This window comes from Erpetoichthys calabaricus, chromosome 1 (genome assembly GCF_900747795.2).
Source record: "Erpetoichthys calabaricus chromosome 1, fErpCal1.3, whole genome shotgun sequence".
NCBI lineage: Eukaryota > Metazoa > Chordata > Cladistia > Polypteriformes > Polypteridae > Erpetoichthys > Erpetoichthys calabaricus.
In genome coordinates this window covers 37,127,124-37,150,086 of record NC_041394.2, presented here as the reverse complement: position 1 = coordinate 37,150,086, position 22,963 = coordinate 37,127,124, and the positions used below count along the sequence as shown (strand labels likewise).

Genomic DNA, 22,963 nt, shown 5'->3' with positions numbered 1-22,963 from the left:
AATAAGCAGGAGTGTTTGTGGTATAGAAAAAGACAGAATGTGAGTGGCAGGAGATAAACAGATTGGTAGGGAGAGCTTTCTTTTATTGTTTTGGAGATGTGCTCCGTAATCCACATAACGAAGTATAAGACAGGGCACACCGTTTGTTACAGAACAAAGACTCCAAGTAAAACATAGAAAACTCCAGTACATCTGAGTTGTATTTGCTTATTATGCTGGTCATTACATCGTTAATAAATTCCACATCTCCAGCATATCTGTAATTAACAATAAGTCGGGAGTGGTCACCCCTAGACTTTCTCATATACACAGATATGGGGATGGATATTTGAGGAGTAAACCGCAAGACAATGATTATATTTTTATATTTTGTACATTAAAGAACTATCAACAACAAATCAATTGAACAATTATTATAAAAGTAAAGTTGAATAAATCGGGACTCTGTAGCTGCATGAATAAATAAGCACCACTTCCAGGTAGCGTAAATAGCTCAAAAGTTGATAGAAATCTACGTTTTTGTACATAATACTTGACTGCAAAATTTGGTTGATCTAAGTGAAAGCGTACTCATGTTTACACACACACACACACAGACACACGGACATTCCAGAAATGGTATTTTCTAAAATGTTGAGATTCATCAAAATCTCGAAATGGAATTTTTGGAGGATTCAAATAATTTCCCTATACTTCGTATAAGAGAAAGTCAGGGAGATCTAAAATGTCGAGATTCATCAAACTCTCGACATCAAATTTTTGGATGATCACAATACTTCATATATGAGAAAGTAAAAAGATGGAAAGATATAAAAAGGCAACACATCAGACAGGTCACTATCCGAGTATGCAGGTATCTCAAAAGGGTGATTAAGATATGGAGATGACCGGGAGAGGAAAAGTTAACCGAAGCCAAAATTAAAACCAGAAATCTGTCCTATCGACTGTCAACAACCAAAATTCTAGTCAAAGAACTGTATTCAGAAAACATTTAGAAACTTGGAATACTAAAGCACCTAAAATGCACATGCACGCACTAAAGGATCTTTTAGAGAAATCCAAAAACTTGGATAATGATGGGACTGATGCTCTGATTTTCATATTGTCACATTGATTAAGCTAATCACATCATTATTGGTGACGTGCCATGAATCAGCTAAGAACACAATGTGATGACTGTGGCTCAGAATGGTGACGCCTGTAAATAACACAATGGTGATACAAGTGGCACAATTATTTTTATCATTGCATGAAATAATAATTATAGTAAATAAGTAAAAAAAATATGATGCCACACTTCAGAAAATCTAAAATGGGACAGCTGTGAACAAAATGAAGATGATACAAGCAAACAAGGGCAGCACGGTGGCGCAGTGGGTAGCACTGCTGCCTCGCAGTTAGGAGACCCGGGTTCGCTTCCCTGGTCCTCCCTGCGTGGAGTTTGCATGTTCTCCCCGTGTCTGCGTGGGTTTCCTCCGGGTGCTCCGGTTTCTTCCCACAGTCCAAAGACATGCAGGTTAGGTGCATTGGTGATCCTAAATTGTCCCTAGTGTGTGCTTGGTGTGTGTGTGTGTGCCCTGTGGTGGGCTGGCGCCCTGCCCGGGGTTTGTTACTGCCTTGCGCCCTGTGTTGGCTGGGATTGGCTCCAGCAGACCCCCATGACCCTGTGTTAGGATATGCCGGGTTGGACAATGACTGACTGACAAGCAAACAAAATTGCTATTGCTATTGATAAGATACTGTAACCCTAAATGATCAAAAAGGTGTACAGGCCTTGAAATAACAGAGGCCTGACCAGGAATTCACTAAGTCTGCCTCAGAAACAGACCTCACCCCAAGCGGCATGGCCACAAATGTAAAAGGCAGGGGTTTACGGCCCGCAACAGACCAGAAATGAAACCCAGACTTTTAAAATACAAAAACATCCTAAATCTTCAAGAATGGGTTTGAAGGGAGAAGATGACTGTAAATCTTCTGAGTTAAAGGAAATAACAAAACAATTTTCTTCTAAAATGTACAAATTTATGTACAAAGTTAAATGATCAAAAAAGGAGGAAACCTTAACAAAAATATCAAAAGGCTGTGCATAAAGAGGTGACCCCATGCTAACAAGACCACTCTATAAACGAGAAATAAGAAATCCAATAACAAAGCAAAAATCCACTAATGTGAAAGAACTTACAAATAATGATTCACACTCCACAATTATCAATGACACTCTGAGGACCTTAACTTGTCAGCCTGAAAAGGTTGAGGGTGGACCATCAGCAGTGACATCGTGGTGGCCCCACCTCCTGAGGTTCCACCCATAAAACACAAAGAATGTAGTCAAAAAGCATAAATACATAGGGAACAAGCAGCCATCGAGAGTTCAATTACGTGTTGTGGTCCCGATTTGTAATCTCTGATGAATTCATCGGCATGTTGAAACAACGCCAGCTAATGCTTTCCTGTCAGAGCAAAGGCACGAGAACCTGCAACTTATGACTAATTGGGCTGCTTTTATCAACAGCTTTGTTTCTGTAGATATTTTGTGAATCCTTGTGACTGATTTCTCCTCCTCCACAAGAAATTCAATAACTGCTCAATGCCATTTTAATAAACAGGCCAACTGCAGATGTGCAAGTTAGCAGATCTTCCTGCAGCTCTGCAGTAGCAAATGGGGTATCTGAAGTTAGCTGCAGAATCAGCTGCTGACATCTGACAGCTAAAATTCTCAAACATGTTTTAGGTGGTGGGACAGTAGAGTATAACTTGTCAGCACTGAGTGGGCTCAAAGTAGGGACCAGTCCGTCACCTGCTCATCTTTGGGAATGGGGGAGAAAAAAAAAACATTTTCTGCCACATATCAGGGCCACAAGGGCAGCAGTCTAACCAAATATAACCAGACATCCCTTTCCTCGTCATCTCCTCCAACTGCTCCTGGGGAAGACAGAAGCATTCCCAGGACGGCTGAGAGCTCTCCAGCGTGTCCTGGGCCTGCCCTGAGCTCTCCTCCTAGTTGGATATGCATGGAATACCCCCTAGTCCCCCCACCCAGCCCCATCCCACCCCGCATTGAAGCATCAATGAGGCACCCTAATCAGATGCCTGAACCACCTCAACTAGTTCCTTTCGATGTGTAGGAGCAGCGGCTCTTACTTTGAGCTCCTTCAGAACGTTTGCGCTCTTCTCTTTATCTCTAGGGCTGACCCCAGACAACCTGTGAAGGAAACTCATATCCACAATCTAGTTATTTCAGTTGTTTCAATCACTACCCACAGCTTGTGACCTTAGGTGAGGACTATAATGTAGATGGACATAGATCAGTAAATCAAGAGCTTTGCCTTTCAGCTCAGCTCTCCCTCTGTCTGGCACAACATCCACACGTCTGCCTGTTGATTTACCACTCCCTTCTTCTCTCACTCATGAACAAGACCCCAAGATAATTAAACACCTCCACTTGTGGTAGCACCTCTGAGATGGCACTGCACTCTCTTCTGGCTGAGAACCATGACCTGAGACTTTGAGGTGCTGATCCTCATCAGAGCCACACGCTCAGCTGCAAACTACCTCAGAACATATCTAAGATCACAGCCCAGAGAAGCCAGCAGGACCATATCATCTGAAAAAGCAGAGATGCAATCCTGAGGTCACCAAGCTGGACCCCCTCAACCTTCATAAAAATTATGAAGAGAATTGGTGACAATGGGCAGGCCTGGCAGAGTTCCATGAAAAAATAAATAAATAAATAAGAGTACACAGAGGAAAACTTAGGCAGCCATGGAAAGAAACACTCAAAATCCAGTTAGGCACACAGGATCCTGAATCCTTGAAACCACAGCGTTAACGCTGCACTACCATGCCACTAACTAAGATGTCACCAATGTAAATGATCAGATCGGCGTTTACACTGGAAGCCGTACAACTCACCAATGTTGGAGTGCTTCAGGAGACGGCAGATTCGGGCCTCACGCTCCAGTTTCTGGTGATCTATGTGGAGACAAAAAAAAATGTTTAGCTGGGTTAGAACATTTCAAAAGTTGTAAAGATGGCTTATAGATATTGAACACCAGTAGCATTTGAAATGATCGCAGCTCTGTTATTTAGTACAAGAAAAGCAAATGACTGGTACAAGCAGAACAAGCCACAGCCACACAACTGCAGTATTAACCTCTGTAATGATGTCAATGTGAGCCACACAATGTTCATGACTGCACCAGGGCCACACCTCATCTTGAATTGGATCATTAGTCAAAGTCAACTTAGTCAGTTTACTGCAACATGGCTTAGACATTAGCTCATTTACACTCTAATCTGTAATGAAACGTTCAATAAAATACACCAGGCCAACACAACATCATGAAAGTCTAACCTAATGAGTGCCATGAATCACTAAACCGGTTAAAGCCACACAACAGCATCAGTCTCCAGCTTCATTAATGCACATAAAGTGCAGCAGGCAGTGTTACGAATCGCCCAATTGTGACCTAATTAGCACAGTATGTCATGAATCTCTGTCCCAGTGAGCAATGAAGAAACGTAAGCGTTGTCATTCTGAACATATTTAGTAATGGGGAAGTGTGCCGACCATATAAGTACAGGCAATGTGTGCCCATCTTTCAAAATCAGCAAGGCCTACCAGCTCTGATGAAGTGTGCACCAGCCTACCAGGAGTAAAGACTTTAAGAAGAACTGGCAGAGGTGAAGATGTCATTCAGAATGGGATGTGCACACCAAAACTAAACATCACGAATAGCAAATCTTACTGATATGTCAGTGCTACAGGACTTCATCATTACTGCCATTAAAGTGTGCAGTCCTTAAACCTGGCAAATTGTTGTGGCACACCATCACTGATAAAGACCTCATCTGTTACGGTGGAATCAGAAAATATTCAGACCCCTTCACTTACTGCACACTTTATTATGTTGTATATTTAATTTTGAACAGACACGTTTGCCATACTCAATAACCCATAATGACAAATTAAAAACACGTGTTCAGAAAGGTTTGCAAATGTATTAAAAACCAAAAACTGAAATCTCTCTTTCATATAAACATCCAACCATTTTCCAACCAGCTGAATCCGAACACAGGGTCACGGGGGTCTGCTGGAGCCCATCCCAGGGCACAAGGCAGGAACCAATCCCGGGCAGGGTGCCAACCCACCACAGGACACACACAAACACACCTACACACCAAGCACACACTAGGGCCAATTTAGAATCGCCAATCCACCTAACCTGCATGTCTTTGGACTGTGGGAGGAAACCGGAGCGCCTGGAGGAAACCCACGCAGACACGGGGAGAACATGCAGACTCCACGCAGGGAGGACCCGGGAAGCGAACCCAGGTCCCCAGGTCTCCCAACTGCGAGGCAGCAGCGCTACCCACTGTGCCACCCCTCATATAAACATTCACACCCTTAATTTAGTACTTTGTAGAAGTTCCTTTGGCAGCAATCACAGCTTCAAGACTTCTCGGGTAAGTCTCTACAAGCTTTGCACATCTGGATTTGGTCAGTTTATCCCATTCTTTCTGGCAGATCCTCTCAAGCACCATCAGACTGGATGGGAAACGGCTGAAGATCACGCCAATCACGGTCTATGGGGTTTAAGTCTGGGCTTTGCCTGGGCCATGCAAAGACAGCCAGAGACTTGTCCCAAAGCCACTCCAGTGATGTCTTGGCTGTATGCTTCAGGTCATTGTCATGCTGAACCGTCACCTCAGTCTGAGGCTGCATGCACCCTAGAGCAGGTTTTCTTCAAGGACCACTCTATATTTGTCTGCATTCGTCCTTTTCCCAATTCTGACCAATCTTCCTGTCCTTGTCATGTAGAAACACGATGCTGCCACCACCACGCATCACCAGAGAGATGGTATTAGATAGGTGATGACCATGCACCAGGGATAGCACTTGGAGCTCTGCCTGAAGACTTCAGTTGTTGTCTCATTAGACCAGACAATCTTTTTCCTCCATGCTGAGAGTCCTTTAAATGCTGCTTGGTAACCTCCAAGTGGGCTGTCAGATGCATTTTACTTTACAGTGGCTTCCGTTCAGCCACTCTACCATAAATGCCTGATTGACAGAGTACTGCTGGGATGGTTGCCCTTTCCGACAGGTTCTTTCATCTCAGCAAGGAACTTCTGAAGCTCTGTTAGCATGATCATCAGGTTCTTTGTTACCCCCCTGACCAAGGCCCTTCTCGCCTGCTCACTCAGTTTAGCTGGATGGCCAACTCTAGAAAGGATTCTGATGGTTCCAAGCTTCTTCCATTTCACAATCAGTGAGGCAAGTCGATCCTGGGAACATTCAAAGCCTTACAAATGATTTTATCCCCTTGCCCTAATGTATGAATCAACATATCTTGATTGTGAAGGTCTACAGGGAGTTCCTTGGACTTTACGGCTTGGTTTTTGTCCTGACATGCAGTGTGAATTGTAGGACCTTCTATACACTGGTATGTGTGTGCCTTTTAAAATGATGTCCACAATCATTTTAAAAGGCCACAGGTGGACTCCAATCAAGTTCTCAACACATCTCAAGGAGAACTGAAGCAAACAGGATTCATCTGACCACCACTTGGGAGTGCCACAGATTTCAGTTTTTGATTTTTAACAAGTTTGCAAACCATGCTGAAAACACATTTTCACTTTGTCATCATGGGCTGAGTATAGATTGATGGGCACAATTGTCAAATTTATACATTCTACAATCTACAAATTGTGTAGAAAGTGAAGAGGTCTTATTAATAATATCTGAATCCACTGTATGTCCCAAGTCTATGAATCATCAACACCAAAACTCCTTAGAGTGGACAAAGTGAGCGAAGGCTACAATCTATCAATACTGACATAAACTAATACTGGTAAAGGTTAAGTGGCACATCAGGCCTGGTAATGACCTCATTGAGACTGCATGCAAATGCCAGGGCCACACATCAGGAAAAGCAAACCTCACCAGTGCTAAACAAAAGTGTGTCCAGGCTGCACTCCACCATGAACACCGATGGCTATTAGGAACTGGTAAATTGTAATGGGACAATAGTGCTGGTTATGGCCTCGGTTGTGCTGGACGTACACACCAATACTGTGAATTATCAGTTTATTTCTCGTCCCTCTTGGAGTTAATATTAATTTTGTCACTGAGGAATTCTTATTAAGCATCTTTCTAGTTGGGTTTGGGAATTTTTATTTGTTTGTTGGAAAGAGTTTATTATTATTATTATTATTATAACATTTATTTACCACATCAGCATTTTGTGTTTTCCGTCATTGACGCCTCTCCCGGTTGTGAGCCCCATGACCCTGAGCAGCACATCGATTTTGTTATTGCTCCGACACAATAAATACCAGAACAACGCAGCTCTGGGTACTCATGATTGCATTCAGTCCTTTAAAATCAAAACACTAAACCTTTGCTTCGTTTCTTGGCTTTCTGGTATTCTAAATCTTTGCATGTCCATTTTGACTACGAGTGTGTTTTGTGTTTTGAGTAAAGTCTTTGTGGTTACGATCCTCTTGTAAACCACAGTTGCACATCACCACTGATAATGACCACGTTTGTACACCAAAGCTGACAAGGTGTGCCAAGGTTACAGAGTTCATATTTAGTGATGGCCAACTGTACCAAGACACTTTGAGCTGGCAAAGTGTAGTGACGCAGCAGCACTGGAAATGATGTCACTTGTATTGGACATACACACCACAGCTACACGTCAGAATGTTCCAAGACTACAGTTCTCACCTCCTTAAAAATGAGTAAAGTGTGCCCAGGGTGCTACTAGAAATTGTACAGTGCAGTGGCCCATCAGCATGGGTAATGACCATTTTTGTGAAAGATGCCAAGGCACTTCGTCATAAACACCACACATCATCAGTGCTGATAGAGTGTGCCAAGGCTATGGTTCTTCATATTCATCTAACCTAAATAGTCTGGGCAAAGTTTAGCTGGGCACCAATCAATCATAAATCTACCATGGTGACACATTGGCACTGGTAATGACCAAAACTATGCACCAGTGCCACACACCATGAACACCAAATTGCTTTAGTTCAGGCAAGGTGTGCCAAGGCTACACCCTCCATATTTAGTGCTGGCAAACTGTACCAAGGCTCTTAGAACTGGCAAAGTGTAGTGACATAGGAGCACTGGAAGTGATGTTACCTGTGCTGGACACACAACAGCTACACATCATGAAGTGCCAAGACTACAGTCTTAACGTCATTAGTCCCGATAAAGTGTGCCAAGGCTATCATGGACAGAGACCTTTACTAGAAATGCTACAGTGTAGTGGCTGACAAGCACCAGTAATGGCCATGTTTGTACTGTACGTGCATACCAAGGCCATTCATCAAAAACACCAAAAATCATTAGTCCTGACAAGGTGTGCCAAGTCTATAGCCTTCATATTTAGTACTTGCAAATGGTGCCAAGATTCTTAGAACTGGCAAAGTGTTGGGACACAGCAGCACTGGTAATGATGTCATTTGTGCTGGACATAAACACCACAGCTACTCATCATGAAGTTCCAAGACTACAGTCCTAACCTCATTAGTCCTAATAAAGTGTGCCAAGGCTACAATTGATCATGGCCACAGACCTATGATAGAAATGGTACAGTGTAGTGGTCTACCAGCACGGTTAATGGCCTTGTTTACTCCATATGTGGATGCCACAGCCATTCATCATAAACACCAAACATCATTAGTGCTCACAAGATGTGCCAAGGCTATATAGCCTTCATATTTAGTGCTGGCAAATGATGCCAAGGCTCTTAGAGTGTAGTGACACAGCAGCACTGGTAATAATGACACTTGTGCTGGATGTACACACAGCAGCTACACATCATGAAGTGCCAACACTAGTGTGCCAAGCTTACAATCTTTACTATAAATGGTAGTGGCCCACCACACTGGTAAAGGCCATGTTTGGGCCATACATACATGCCAAGGCCATTCATCATAAATACCAAGCATCATTAGTACTGACAAGGTGTGCCAAGGCGATAATCCTTCCTAGCTGGTGCTGATGAGCTGTGCCAACTTTCTTTCATGAATAAAGACCTTGCAGTATTGTGACACACCAGTGCTGGTAACGCTGTGATTTGTGAGCCTCATCTGCACGAGGCGCATGCCCAGGCCTTGAGTCCATTACTCTTGGCAAATTCCAAACAGCGACAGACAGCCACTTGGTGCTAACTAAATGTTTCTGAAGAGAACTGAAAAAATAAACAGGTTATGTTCTTTTTTTAACAAGATGAATACTAGCTGATAACCAAAGTGCCCCCACGCCAAGGCTGACTGTTGCTGCTGTTCGTGTGGGGAGATGTGGGTTCGCTCCCCTTTCCTGAGCCTTCTTTAGGCACTTCAAAATTAAGTCTTATCCTTGTCCTCCACTGTCAAGCAGAGAAGCCGATAAAGCAGGAGAAGACAATAAGCGTCAAGCAGCTTGTCAGCTGCCAAGGCAATCCTCGTGCCAAGTGCCTCAAACAAATCCAGCAGACTTTCTCCGTTCGATTTTCATTAAGGATTGCAAGACGCAATGAGCTGGCAAAGGTGATGAAGGGCTGAATACATTTCAAGTGCATCACAGAAACTGCTGAGCGTGCACATCATTTGAGCTAATATGCTAAAGAACGGTCACTTGCTTTGGTGACCCTATTTTATTTTTTCTTCTATTATTGGGACAAAGAAACACAGGAATCAACAACGGGCACAGCCCCAATCAAGTTCAGGGCACACTTTCGTGTACAGTACATGCCGCTGAGAGGACCCAGTTAGGAAATCGGATTAAACAAAAGACATGCATGTTTGGAATGTGAGGGGAAGACTGCAAAGCTGTCAAAGGGAGAACATGCCAACCTCACACAGAGAACACCAGGCCGGAGCCATGAGGTGGCAGCTCTAAACAATGAAGTCTTTTGCCGGCCTCACCTAATGAAGACCATACATTGAGTCTCTTACCTTCTCTCCTTTTCAGCGTGGAAATAACCTTTCGCTTTATTCTACTTTGCAAATGCACTGTGACAGGGATCCACTAACTCCATTAGATTTATATGGCACCTTTGATGGTGATCCCTATCACAAGGGCACGCTTTCCTACACTAACTAGGATAAGAGTACATGAGGATAGGGTCTGCTTCTTCTAGATCCCCTCTTATGCCAGCCCTCAGAGTACTTTTGGTCCCACAACATTTTGGTGGATGCGCCTCGATGTACAGACAGCCATTCGCTGCAGCTCGCCCTGGCGGCACCTTTGAAACCCAACAGGGCTGCCTGATGGGATTACAGTTCCCAGTATGTCTTGCGGTGCATTGTGGTTATAGATGCACCAGCCCAAGAATGCTGCCACTGCGTGTATCGGAGAAGTATTATCCTCCCTGTCCATCTGGGAAAGGGAATGCTATCCATCCTGGCTGGGGCATCAATCCACTGCTACCCCCATTACACCACTTAATTCAGCTAAGGAATTAACTGTGTAACCCAATGCAAGGATACTGAATCCTCGAAGCAGCTCATGTACTACCATAAGCAGCTACATCAGACACGATCCTGAATGATACAGAATGGGTGCACCTGACCATATGTGCAACTTCTCCCCAAATAGTACAACAAGCCGGAAGCTAAAGGAACATCTTCCATTTCAGTATTTTAGAGAATGGTTTGTCCGCAATCTATAAGCATCTGGAAGACGAACCTGCCTTTAAATTGCAAGAATCATTAAACCTCGAATTGTATCAAGTCTTAAATCGTTAGCTCCTTAACTAATTACGTGTTCATGGAAACAAAAAATACAGCATTTGCAGGCCACTCCAAAATACAGGCAACTCCAAGAACAAGTGTGTCCACTGTATTGTGACCGGTGTGTATTGTGGGCACAGCACATGCCAGGCAGCCAGGACTTTAAACCACAAGGCTGCCAGTTTAAGTTCCACTTCTGACTGTGTGATCCTAAGTAAGTCACTTAACAAGCCAGAGCTCCAATGGTAAAAAAAGAAATCTATGGAAATGTACAGCTGTAACACATCCTGAACTAGATAAAAGTGTCAACAAAATGTAACTTCATTATATAAGTTGGCTTTTGCAACATCAACACATTAATTGCATTAGCTTTGTATAGGCTGGGGGTCGCTACATGTCTGTGGGCTCGGGTTAATACAATTCAATTCAGTTCATTTTTGTATTGTGCTCTTCTTCATTTGGTGCAGGAGCAGTGCACTCTGACTTATTCTTAGTACACAGTAAATCTCACAAATTACTACACACAGAATCAGTACACCTAAAGACAAAGGTTTGTTTAAACAAGGAGAAAACAACGTAATCTGAAACTGGTTCACATAAGTAGAGCGCATTAATTAATTGCTGAACTGTGGCCAGCTGACAACGGAGGAAAGGAAAATTTTGGACATTAATAGTAAATAAAATAAAATACTATCAACTTTATCACTTTTTCACAAAGGCTTTCTCATAGGTTCAACTGCTCAATATTGATACATGTATAGAGGACAGCGAAATTCTTACTTTCATGAACTAATCAACGTGACATGTTGCCACTCTCTTGTGCCATGATCAGTATCAGAGCTTTACCTCAAAACGTCTCTGTTCCTTATTAGAAATTATCCTGCTTATTTTCTGAGAATGCCAGAAATATTACACAGTAAGAGTTCAGTGAGGTCAGTTCAATCAATAATCAAAAGGCAATAGTGGATTGTTATCACGTACCAATTAAATAGAAAGCAAATAAGACTGGCAAATGTAATAATTCTTTGCATTTATATAGCACTTTTTCTCACTACTCAAAGCGCTCAGCAATTGCAGGTTAAGGGCCTTGCTCAAGTGTCCAACAGAGCAGAGTCCCTAATGGCATTTACGGGATTCGAACCGGCAACCTTCCAATTGCCAGTGCAGATCCCTAGCCTCAGAGCCACTTGTACCAATGTACAATAAGAACCCAAATTATTTACTCAAGAAAGCAGAAAATCCGGAACCTTGGAGTTGTGGAGGGTGACCTTCTCTTTAACATTTCTATACTGTTGTTATTTAGAATCATGTAGTTACTCCAACAAATGAGGGTACAAGAGTGTTGTTGGCCATCACAACTATCTCAAAACAAGCATTCAAAACACCTGACATCAAACGTTGAACCACAGGCTACAACCGAAAATGTTCAGTGCTTTAGCTAACAGTTCATCTTTTGCCCTTCACATTGTTAATCAGTTTATAGGCCTTGTATGGTCACAGCAGAGCAAAGAACAGAAACAGGACTCTGTCAGGTCCTATGCCACACAGGCAGCAGCACAGAAGGAGAATGGAGTGGCCAGAAGTTCGGAGTCTATTTATAATGTTTGGGAATGTGCCGAGATATGGGAGGCTGCATGTCCACACACTCTCTGGACTGCTCAGACCAACACACGGCTCCTCTGCTGAGAGGCCTGAGACTGCTGCAAAACTGCATCGGGGCTGCTAAGGTATTTGGGATGTGACAGCTATGGCTAGTTTCTGAGTTATGGGGAGCACAGAGGGGTTGAAATACAACATATGTCAGGAATCAAGAAAACAGGGAGGTGCAACATTTTGAATAAAGAAATACGATTACTAGGCAAGTGTTTGCACACAATGGGTTAAAATTTGACAGAAAGCCAGACAGATAGACAGACACACAGATCGATAGATATGTAAAGCACTATATTGTGAGGTTCTGTATTCACAGTTCATTGGTGCTGCTAAATTGGCCCTCACCCTGTTTGATTGTGTGTGTGTGTGTGTTCACCCTGCGTTGGACTGGGGCTCTGTCCAGCGATTGTTTCTGCCTTGTGCCCGATACTTAATGGCATAGGCTCCAGCTTGCCTGTGAGCCTGCTCAGGATATTCAGGTTTGGAAGATGGATGGATGGACGGACGGACGGACGGACGGACGGACGGACGGACGGACGGACGGACGGACGGACGGACGGACGGACGGACGGACGGACGGACAGACAGACAGACAGACAGACAGACAGACAGACAGATAGATAGATAGATAGATAGATAGATAGATAGATAGATACTGAGCATGTACAGTGGAACCTCGGTTTGTGAGTAACTTGGTTTACGAGTGTTTTGCAAGACGAGCAAAAATTTTTAATACATTTAGACTTGATAAACAAGCGATGTCTTGCAGTACGCGTAGTATGTATACACTTTGTCTGCTGAGCGTCATGTGATCACAACTGAGCTGATGGTTCTTCTCTCTCTCTCGCTGCGGGATTGTGGGCAATCGTCTCCTATTCCCTGTCTGAGTCAGCGTGCCTCACTCATATAGTCAACATCTGTACGAGCGTATACTGTTTACTACAGCATTAGCATTGTGACTGTGTGTGCGTGCGCGTGTGTGTGTGTGCATGTGTGTGTGCTCGCTCGCATGTGTGTGTATGTGTGTGTGCATGCGCGCTTGTGTGTGTGTGTGCTCGTGCGCGCGTGTGTGCTGTGACGTGCGAGTCCCCGTCTTACACCCTAAAACACGAAGCTGAGTCTCAGTACTTTAGCAACACCAGCTTTATTCAGCTTGAAACAGCAACAGCGCAGTTATTTATACACAGACACAGCAGTCGGGCAGGGCCCTGCACATTTGTAATGTTCCTTGTTCCTTGTATCACCCATCGACGACAGGCGCTTATAGCATGTCCGAGATCTTTTCAGATTCGCTTTTACGGCGAACTGCTACAGTGCTGGGAAACTGCGATTGCTTTGGGACGCTCTTCCACGTGTCGTCCCGTTGGGTGGAAACCCACAACAGTTTAGAAACTCACTCACACCAGCCATGATTCTTTTCAAAGGTAAAGTGCAGGTTAATTTGTTTTATGTATTTTTACTTTATATCTTGTATCAATCATTTTTATATGAATAGTTTTGGGTTGTGGAACATATCATCTGAGTTTCCATTATTTCTTATGGGGAAATTCACTTTGATATACGAGTGCATTGGACTACGAGCACGTTTCCGGAACGAATTATGCTCGCAAACCGAGGTTCCACTGTAATTGGTGAGTTACTGTGCCAACTCATATTCTGTTGTTAGAGGCTGGTCTGTCATGCACCGATTTTTATAATAGAAATCAATAGCATTTTTTAATTTGTTTTACAATGAGTAGTGATGAGCAATGAACAACTTGTGCAGAATTGAATTCACAGTGAAAGTCAGTGGTTCATTCTGCAAAAGCTTTCATAAAACAAATGATGATTTCATTCCAAGAAGGCATTTGGTCATGTCTAGAAACATTTCTCTCTATTATAATAAAAAAACCTGGGACGAGACAAGACTTTTTAGCCTGGGACGAGACAAGACTTTTTCAGAGAGATACTTCATATCCCTTGAGACAAGACTTTGTGCCAAGAGATTTAACCATCCCCAGGGCCGGAAATAAAAGACAAAGAGTAGATGACAAAGTAGAACGTCGAAAAGAATTCAAAAACGTTGGTGCGATACACATGCAAGGCAGGTTAGAGATAATGAAAGTACTAAAATTCAATAGTCTCAAAAAAATGATAGTAAAGATCGCATTAGCGCAAACAAACGGAAATTATTACTCGGTGAAATAACGGAACAGCAAAAAGAGACCAAATATATTTTTCGGATTTAAAATTTTGTCGGAGGCTTGTAGATCGTCTAATTCGTGTTTCCATGAGGGAAAAGTAGTGTTTCTTCCCAATGAAGAGGCGTATCCTTGAAAATTAGAGAATTAAAAGATTTGTTGTTTGGTGAATGTGGATTCCACATACCTGAGTGGCAGAAATGCGAAGTGGCTGGTGCATAGCACAGGCCAGGGGGGTTGGCAAGCAAAGTGAGAAGCCCCCTAGTAGTATTTAAAAAAGATATCTAATGGGAAAAAAAAATCACTGGACTCGTTTCCTGTCATGTGTAGACATTTTGCCAAACGTGTTCTGGTACAACAATACCCACTTTGCCAATTCTGATGCAAATCCTAGCAATCGCAATCTTAAAGGTGCATCAGAAACTCAGGGCTCCATACACTTGAAGAGTCGCACATCCTGAACTTCATCTGCAGGAATCAAAAAACAGGACATGAAGGTTGTTAGGCAACAGGGGGCGGGGAGAGAGGGAGTGGCTTCCCGTGTAGTGGGGTTTTACTGGGGAGAAAACACAGAAATGTGCAGCATGGTGACATGTGATGTGCATTCATGTCCTGCATACTGTTCTTCCATGGTGATGTGAACTAGAGGCATAAATAGAATTCATTATGCTGGTTTTGTAATACAATGTGAATGAGGCTTTAGGGGTAGTATTTCTTGTTTTCCACCCCAAAAAACCCTTCAAACCCGAAAAAGAACCACACTTTTAAGTTAATTTTTCATTTTGCAATTGCAGAATCTTGTGAAAAAATTAATTTTGGTGTCTGTTTCACAAAACTGTATGCATATCAAAGCTTTCCTGTTTTGCTCATCACTAATAGCGAGCTACGAATTTGTCAAAACTTCTATCTTTGATTTTTACTGCTAGCAGTTCTTTTCGTGCAACTATTTAGTTCAAGCAGTACATCACAGAAGCGAATCTGAAGTGGAGGCATTATGGAGCCTTGTGGTGCTTATAATTTTAGGAGTCAATGGCTTATGAATGAAGGAGATGGAATTGGACAAGTTCAGCTTTGCAGGTGCAGTTTGCTGTTTTACAAAGCACCTGCAGGGCCATTTGAAAATTGTTCAGAAAGGGATACTTTTCAGCTCTAATTTTTCATAGTCAAACTGAGATTGTAGAGCCCATATTTCACTTTACTTATCAGATGATTGGTAGAATGACAGCGTCATAAATCTAAGGCCTTGTCCAAGTGGGGAACTTCAGACTGCAAAAGGGATTTTTATTGAGTTAAAAGCTCTGCATGCTTTATGATTCAGTTCATCGCTTGCCAGATTAACATTATGAGATTCAATTACTGAATGTGTCTGATGGCGCTTTATCAAGCCACTATAGCATCAGGTTTTCCTGATTTAAACACGGAAACTACGCCTTTGTCCTGGCTGACCCCACATATGCTAACCCTGCTCCCACAGATTCAGATTTATCTGCAGTGTCCATCATTCTGCTGATGTTTACAGACCACTGCAAGAAGTCGTACATCCATCTGAATGAGCCTTATTTAGAGACAAATACAGGAATGTATCTACTAGACAGTGCATTTCATGTCTGTCTGTCACACTGATGATGACAGACACCTAAAACTCTGTTTGAAGTTTAGTCAGAGACAGCATTCAGAAAGCATTCAGACCCTTTGCTGTGAAGCTCCAAATTGTGGTCAGGTACATCCTGTTTGTTTCAATTTTTTTGAGATGTTTAGCTTTGCTCATAAGTTAACATACTATGGCAGAATTTGTAAGATGTGTACCATACTTTAAAGAAACAATGACTGATCAGGCAAACCACATTTCAATTATTTTTAATGGAATCCAAGTTAAACTATAAGGTATCACAGAACAGCACAAGCATTAAAGAAATCATCATAAGGAAAATAATGAGATGGTCTCTAGTTCTTGCTATTGCCCCCTTTAGCATCAGTGACAGCATGCAGTCTTTTGTGATAGTTGTGGGTGAAGCCATTGATTTTCTCAGGTGGCAGAGCTGCCCACTCATCTTTGCAAAAAGCTTCCAGGTCCCGTAAATTCTTGGGTTGCCTTGCATGAAGTGCACGTTTGAGATCTCCCCAAAGTGACTCAATGATACTGAAGTCAGGAGACAGTGATAGCCACTACAGCACCTTCACTTTTCTCTTCTGTAGCCTCTGTGGGGTCAACTTGGCCTTGTGTTTTGGATCATTGTCATGTTGGAAAACTGATGAATGCAAATTGTCCTCCAATGTTTTCTGGTAACATGCTGCATTCATCTTGCCGTTCATTCTCACTTAGCTACCTGTGCCGCTGCAGCTCACACACCACCAGAACATCAGAGATCCACCTCTACGCTTCACAATAGTGATGGTGTACTTTTCATTATGGGCCTTGTTGTATCCTCTCCAAACATAGCGTTTATGGTTGTAACCATAAAGTTCAATTTTGGTCTCACCACTCAAAGGGCTTTGTTCCAGAAGTTTTGAGGCTTGTCTAGATGCTGTTTGGCATATTGAAAGTGGGCTGTTTTGTGGCATTGGTACAGTGAAGGGTTTTTTCTTGCAACTCGACCATGCAGACCATTTTGTTCAAGTACCTCCTTATTGTGCGCTTTGAAACAGCAACACCACTTGTTTGCAAAGGAGCGTCTATCTCAGCTGAAGCGGCTTGTGGGTTTTTCTTGGCAGCTCAACAAATGATCCTGGCAGTTGTGTCTGAAATCTCGTTTGGTCTACCTGACCGTGGCCTGGTAACAACAGAACCACTAACATTTCATTTTTTTATCAGAGTTTGAAAACTACTGAGAGGCATTTTCACATCTCTGGATATCTTTTTATATCCTTTTACTGATTTATACAAATCAACAATCTTTTCTCAATGGTCCTTAGACAGTACTCTTGCTTTCCCTATGGCTTGGTATCCAGCAAAGTCAGTACAGCTCTGCATGAATTTAAATTGACTATTTATACACAAACACTGATTACAATCAAAGAGGTTACAGATGTGGACACTTTCCCTTAATTACACTTCATTTAAACCTGTGAGTGTCAACTTGTGTGTATATTATCAGCCCCAACATTCGAGGGTATGTACAGTTTTGATCAGGCCAATCAGTTATCATTATGATTTATAAAGGGCACAGACAATTATATGATAATAAACTGCCTCTCCTGAACACACACCCTAATTAAAAAGAAAGCTTTCTGCACGATTACTTACATTTTCCAAACTATGGCCCATATTTCACAAATTCTGCCAGGGTATGTAAACTTATGAGCACGATTGTATCTAGAACTTGATCGAAGTCCACTAGTGGCTAAATGAACTGATTGGACATCATGCAGAAAGACACACACCTGCATATAAAAGGTCCCACAATTCACATTGCACGTTAGGACAAAAACTAAGCCATGAAATCTAAGAAACTCTCTGTAGGCCCCCGTGACAAAACTGTGGTGAGGCATTGATGAGGACAAGGGGATAAAACCATTTGTAAAGCTTTGAGTGTTCCCAGGAGCACAGTAGCATCAATAATTGACAAATGGAAGTAGTCTGTGGACCCACCAGAACTCTTTCTAGAATTGGTCATGGTCAAGGAGGTGACCAAGAACCCAAAGGTCACTCTTCAGAATTCTCCCCTGCTGAGTTGGGTGACCATCTCAGCACCACTCCATCAATCAGGCTTTTATAGTAGAATGGCTAGACGGAAGCCATTCTTGAGCAAAAGGAATAAGACTCCATTTACAGGACTCTGAGATCATGAGCTAAAAGATCCTCTACCTTGATAAGACAAAAATTTAACTCTTTGGGGAGAGCTATGTCTGGTGAAGACCAGGAACATGCTCATTACCTGCCTAATAACATCACTATGGTGAAGCATGATGGAGGCAGCATAATGCTATGGGGATGCTTCTCAGTGGCAGGGACCCATAGACTGGTCAGCACAGAGAGATCCTTGAAGATATCCTGCCTCAGACTGGTGAGACAGTACACCTTTCAACATGATTATAACTCAAAGCGTACAGCCAAGATAACGCTGGAATGGCTTTGGAAAAATTGTCTGTCTGACCTCAAATCACCCAGCCAAAACCCAGATGTAAACCTCATAGAACATTTGTGGAGAAACCTGAAAATGGCAGTTTACAGATGCTTCCCATCTAATTAAATGGAGCTTGAGAATATTTGCCGGGATATTTGCCCAAATCCAGATGTGGAAAGCTTGGAGAGAATTACCTAAGAAGGCCCAAAGCATTCATTTCTGAAACTTATGGCTTTTCTGAAGTATTGAATTAAGGGTCTGAACTCTCAAAGTGTTGTCACTTCTACATGGTGTGACCGAAATGCATACAAATATCCTGCAATGTGCACTTTCATCATGTCAGAGTTGTTTAATTTATAATTTTAAACAGTGGAGCAGAGGGGAAAATCCCAAACATTATGAAGGAAACTGTAAATACTTGATATTGCATATTACAGGAAAACACAGAATAGCTACAGACAAACAGGCTGAGGGGGTGGACGTTAGGCTGAGAAGAATGAAGAGGATGATGTGGAGTGGAAAATCAGCTGAAGGCTAAATGACAGGTAAAGCCGCCACTAGCCAAGCTGCTTTTTTCTTCTTCTTTTTTGTTGTGCTTCTGCCACATATTCTTGAACGAACACTGCAATGAAATGGTAAAATCTCCTACCACAGCAGATTCAAAGAGAAATGAAATAAATCAGCCCCTCATCTCTCTGTCAAATCCTCGCCGCCTGGCTGCAGTGCACACAAAACAGTTCTAAGTAAATTATCCAGATTCTTGCCGCAAGGGCTGAGCATTACTGAACGCCTAGAAGTCCAATCAGGCGTGGGCAGCAAGATGCAGCCTGGGAAATGTGACATGTAGTTTAACTTAGGCAGACAAGAGTCAAAAGAAGGGGAAATTTTGTGCCAGTTGGCTTTGAGCACCTTAAGCCTTTTTGCTTCCTGCAGCAGCCTGGTCTAACTGAAGGATCCATGTGTGTGTGCAATCATCACAGCTATTTGGAGGCTGAACATCAATTTGAATTATTTACCACTACTCTTAAGGTGTATCTAAATAAATGATTAAGAAATACTGCCTGGGCTCTGTTGCACTGGCGAGTCTTCATCTCTTCGGTCCTCTAGTTCAAGTGTGGAAGACACAGTGACAAGTGCTGCAATGTCAAAGCTTCCAGGAGATGAGGTTCAAATCCTTATCTTTTTTGTCTAATTATTTAATTCAAAGAGCTCTTCTGTGATGGAACCACAGCTCTTTACCACTACCATCACTACTCCGACTACTCCGAGATGAACTCAAGGCCACAAAAGTATGATTTTATTTAAAAACAGTGTTTTTAAACAAAAATGATCTGTCAATGGTAGCTTTTTCATATCATTCACGAAAGTATCTCTAGCCACACTAAAATGACCCAAAATCGACTTAACCGCTTTGCTGCCTGCACTGGCACATATCCTCTATGAAGTGATGGCTACATCGCCAGCCATGGGATTCATTTTAAAACTGCAGCAACTGCTGAATGATTTGCCTTTTATGCATGTAGGCAGCATACCAACTGTGCAAAACACAGTTTAGAGGCATACAGGTAAGCAACGCAACAAGCGCCATGGAAAACAACTCCTCTGTGTCTGCTATGGTGGAATATAATGTTCTTCTCTGAGGGTGACCAATCAATGATAATAATAAGAAGCACAAACCAATCAGAGCACAATTAGAGTCTGTGTTTTCAAAACCTTCTGTTTTCACTCATCCTCACAGCAAGGCTGAGCCGACGTTTCCACAAGTATATGGCTTGGGAGTCAAAAACTCCAATGAAGGCTGGCGAAAGGCTAAAATGGAGACTAATGTCAATGTTTTTAAATGACAACATAGCAATGTAAATGTTGCCTCAGTGTTACCTCTTTCTATCCTACCGGTAGCATTTCTTTGGGCAACCATGGGGTATTGCTGTCTTGTTTCGGCTAGTGGACTTGCACCTCCTTGAACATTCAGAGATATCCCTCTGGTTCAGGTGATTCTGACACCCCTGTTCAGCCAATGGCCCGCCAGTGATCTGTGGCGATTCGGTTTCATCAACACTGTACACTGTCAGGTAAGCTGAAACTCTGAGGCTGCACACCACCACCATCTTTCCATGCCTCACCCGGGCACCAGTCATTATGCAGCCTCACTGCTTCCCACCCTGCCAGTCTGGCTGTGACAAGGCCCTCTCACCTTCCAAGTAGACATTAAGTTTAATGCTACAGTGAACCGTCTGGACCTCTCATGAATGTCATAGCTGCCTACTGCTGCCTTCTTATGTCTCATAATCTGCCTTTTGTTTCTCATTTTTTTGTAGCTATTAAAAATATTTGATACATCGTTTTGAGGTTTTTGGAGTCCAAGGAATCCAGTTGTTAAGTTTTTTTGTTTTTTTTGTTTGTTCCAATGTGTTTTTCTTATGGGCACCACCATTTTTGACCCTTCTATTGATGACTATGATATTGTTGCTGTAGTACAAGGGGAAAAAATAAAAATAAAACTATCAGCAAGAGATGAGGGGATCAGGCTCAGGGATGTAGTAAAGGGACAGGCAAACATTGTAACCGGGGATACGTTAACCAAACATTAAAACTTTGAAATGAGAAACGAAAATGAAAATAAGAAGTACAACCCAAAAAAATAAAAAAAAAATAACATAACAGCACAAAGATGTTTTGTCTTGGAGAGTGACAGATTACTGGGGGCAACCCAATATCCTGTCACCCCAAAGACATCACATGCTGTGACGATCCTGGATCATCAAATGGGTGAAAGAAATTTTTAAAAATTAAACATGAGGTGTCATGATTAACAGTTGCTAGGAAGTGTATGGCACATTGCATCACCAAGTATGAGGGTCAGCAGGGTGCACTTCCTGGTTGTCCATGTTTATTGATGCAACCCAAAAACCTGCCGTTATTTCTGAGTGTTAATTCTAAATTACATCCTAAGATGCCATTCAATGACTGCGGCTTTGTCAGATAGGGCCCATCCTCCCCCGAGTGTTTTGACCCCCTAACTGTAAAACACTCTAGCTGGCAGTTTGGCAGTGGTGGCTAAATCACTGCCCATCAGCTCCTGACCTCCAGCCCAACTCCTCCATTTTGCACCATTACCAGCAGGGGGCTCTTACTGCTGACTCTGCACTCCAGTAGGCAGTCGTCTTTTCTTCTTTCCCTGATATTCCCAGTCACTGCCAGTCAGCACTGACCATGTAGACCAGGGGTAGTCAACCTTTTTATACCTACCGCCCACTTTTGTATCTCTGTTAGTAGTAAAATTTTCTAACCGCCCACCGGTTCCACAGTAATGGTGATTTATAAAGTGGGGAAGTAACTTTACTTCATAAAATTTATAAAGCAGAGTTACAGCAAGTTAAAGCATATAATAATAAGTACTTACCAAGAACTTTATGTCGGATTTTCGCTAAGTTTGGCAGAATAAATCTTTATAAAACAACTTACTATAGTTAAATTAGTCGATTAGTATGTAATCACAGCGCCGTTTGGTTGCTCCGCTACCGCCCACCATGAAAGCTGGAACGCCCACTAGTGGGCGGTAGGGACCAGGTTGACTACCACTGATGTAGACTGTGCAGCAAATCCGCTTCAGCCTGCTTCAAGAGTGAACAGCCACGCTTGCCACCCTTTGTCCCTGCACTCCTGGACCAAGTCATGGTACTTAGTGGTTTTTCTCTTACGGCTTCATCACACCCTTTCTTCCATGGGATAATTCAAACTTCGACTGCCTGCTCTATGCTCCAAATGACAACGTCAGGCTTTCAGGATGTTTGAACAACTGGGGGGAACTGAAGCATCCTTACCAGGTCCACCATCATCTGCCACCCTTCTGCCTGCCTTCTTTTGTCTTCCTTGAAGAAGATGGCCTCTCCCCAGCCCTAACTGGATAAATGGTGCTGGTGTTCCTTGGTTTTGCTGAGACTCCCATCTGGCCTGCTCCATGGTGACAGCTGTAACTGTGAGCACTTTGTTGTGACACTTTCTGTATCTCCTTTGAGCGAAGAGAGTGTTGCAACCTTCCAGGTTGCATTTCTTCACACACAGTTTACACCATGGGTCTTCCCTAAGCCCACACCTTTGACGGTTTGCTGGTTATGGAAGGATATCAGACACTGATCTTAACGAAAAGGAGATCTGGAATGGCTGCAGCCTCCACGGGACAGCTCAACAGATTCTTAGGTTTTTGACTTGTGTCTGTAATTTGACTCTGACTTTTATCTGTCGTTTAGGTTCTGATTTCTTTTGGTGATCAGATAACTCACAACATTTTCAAACTGCAAATTGTGTTTTTACTCTATCTTTGTCTTAATGTTATTGGCC

At 42.7% G+C, this 22,963-nt stretch overlaps 1 protein-coding gene across 42 annotated transcripts in view; it reads right to left on the bottom strand.

Annotated features, from left to right (window-relative positions):
• Positions 1 to 22,963, bottom strand: part of LOC114648726 (calcium/calmodulin-dependent protein kinase type II subunit beta) — a 412,239-nt gene that overhangs the window by 265,361 nt on the left and 123,915 nt on the right. For all 42 annotated transcript variants that reach the window (XM_051936344.1, XM_051936324.1, XM_051936339.1 and 39 more), the window contains exon 3: positions 3,913 to 3,972. In XM_051936344.1, coding sequence (XP_051792304.1) covers positions 3,913 to 3,972 — 60 coding nt within the window. The remainder of the gene's footprint in view (positions 1 to 3,912; positions 3,973 to 22,963) is intronic.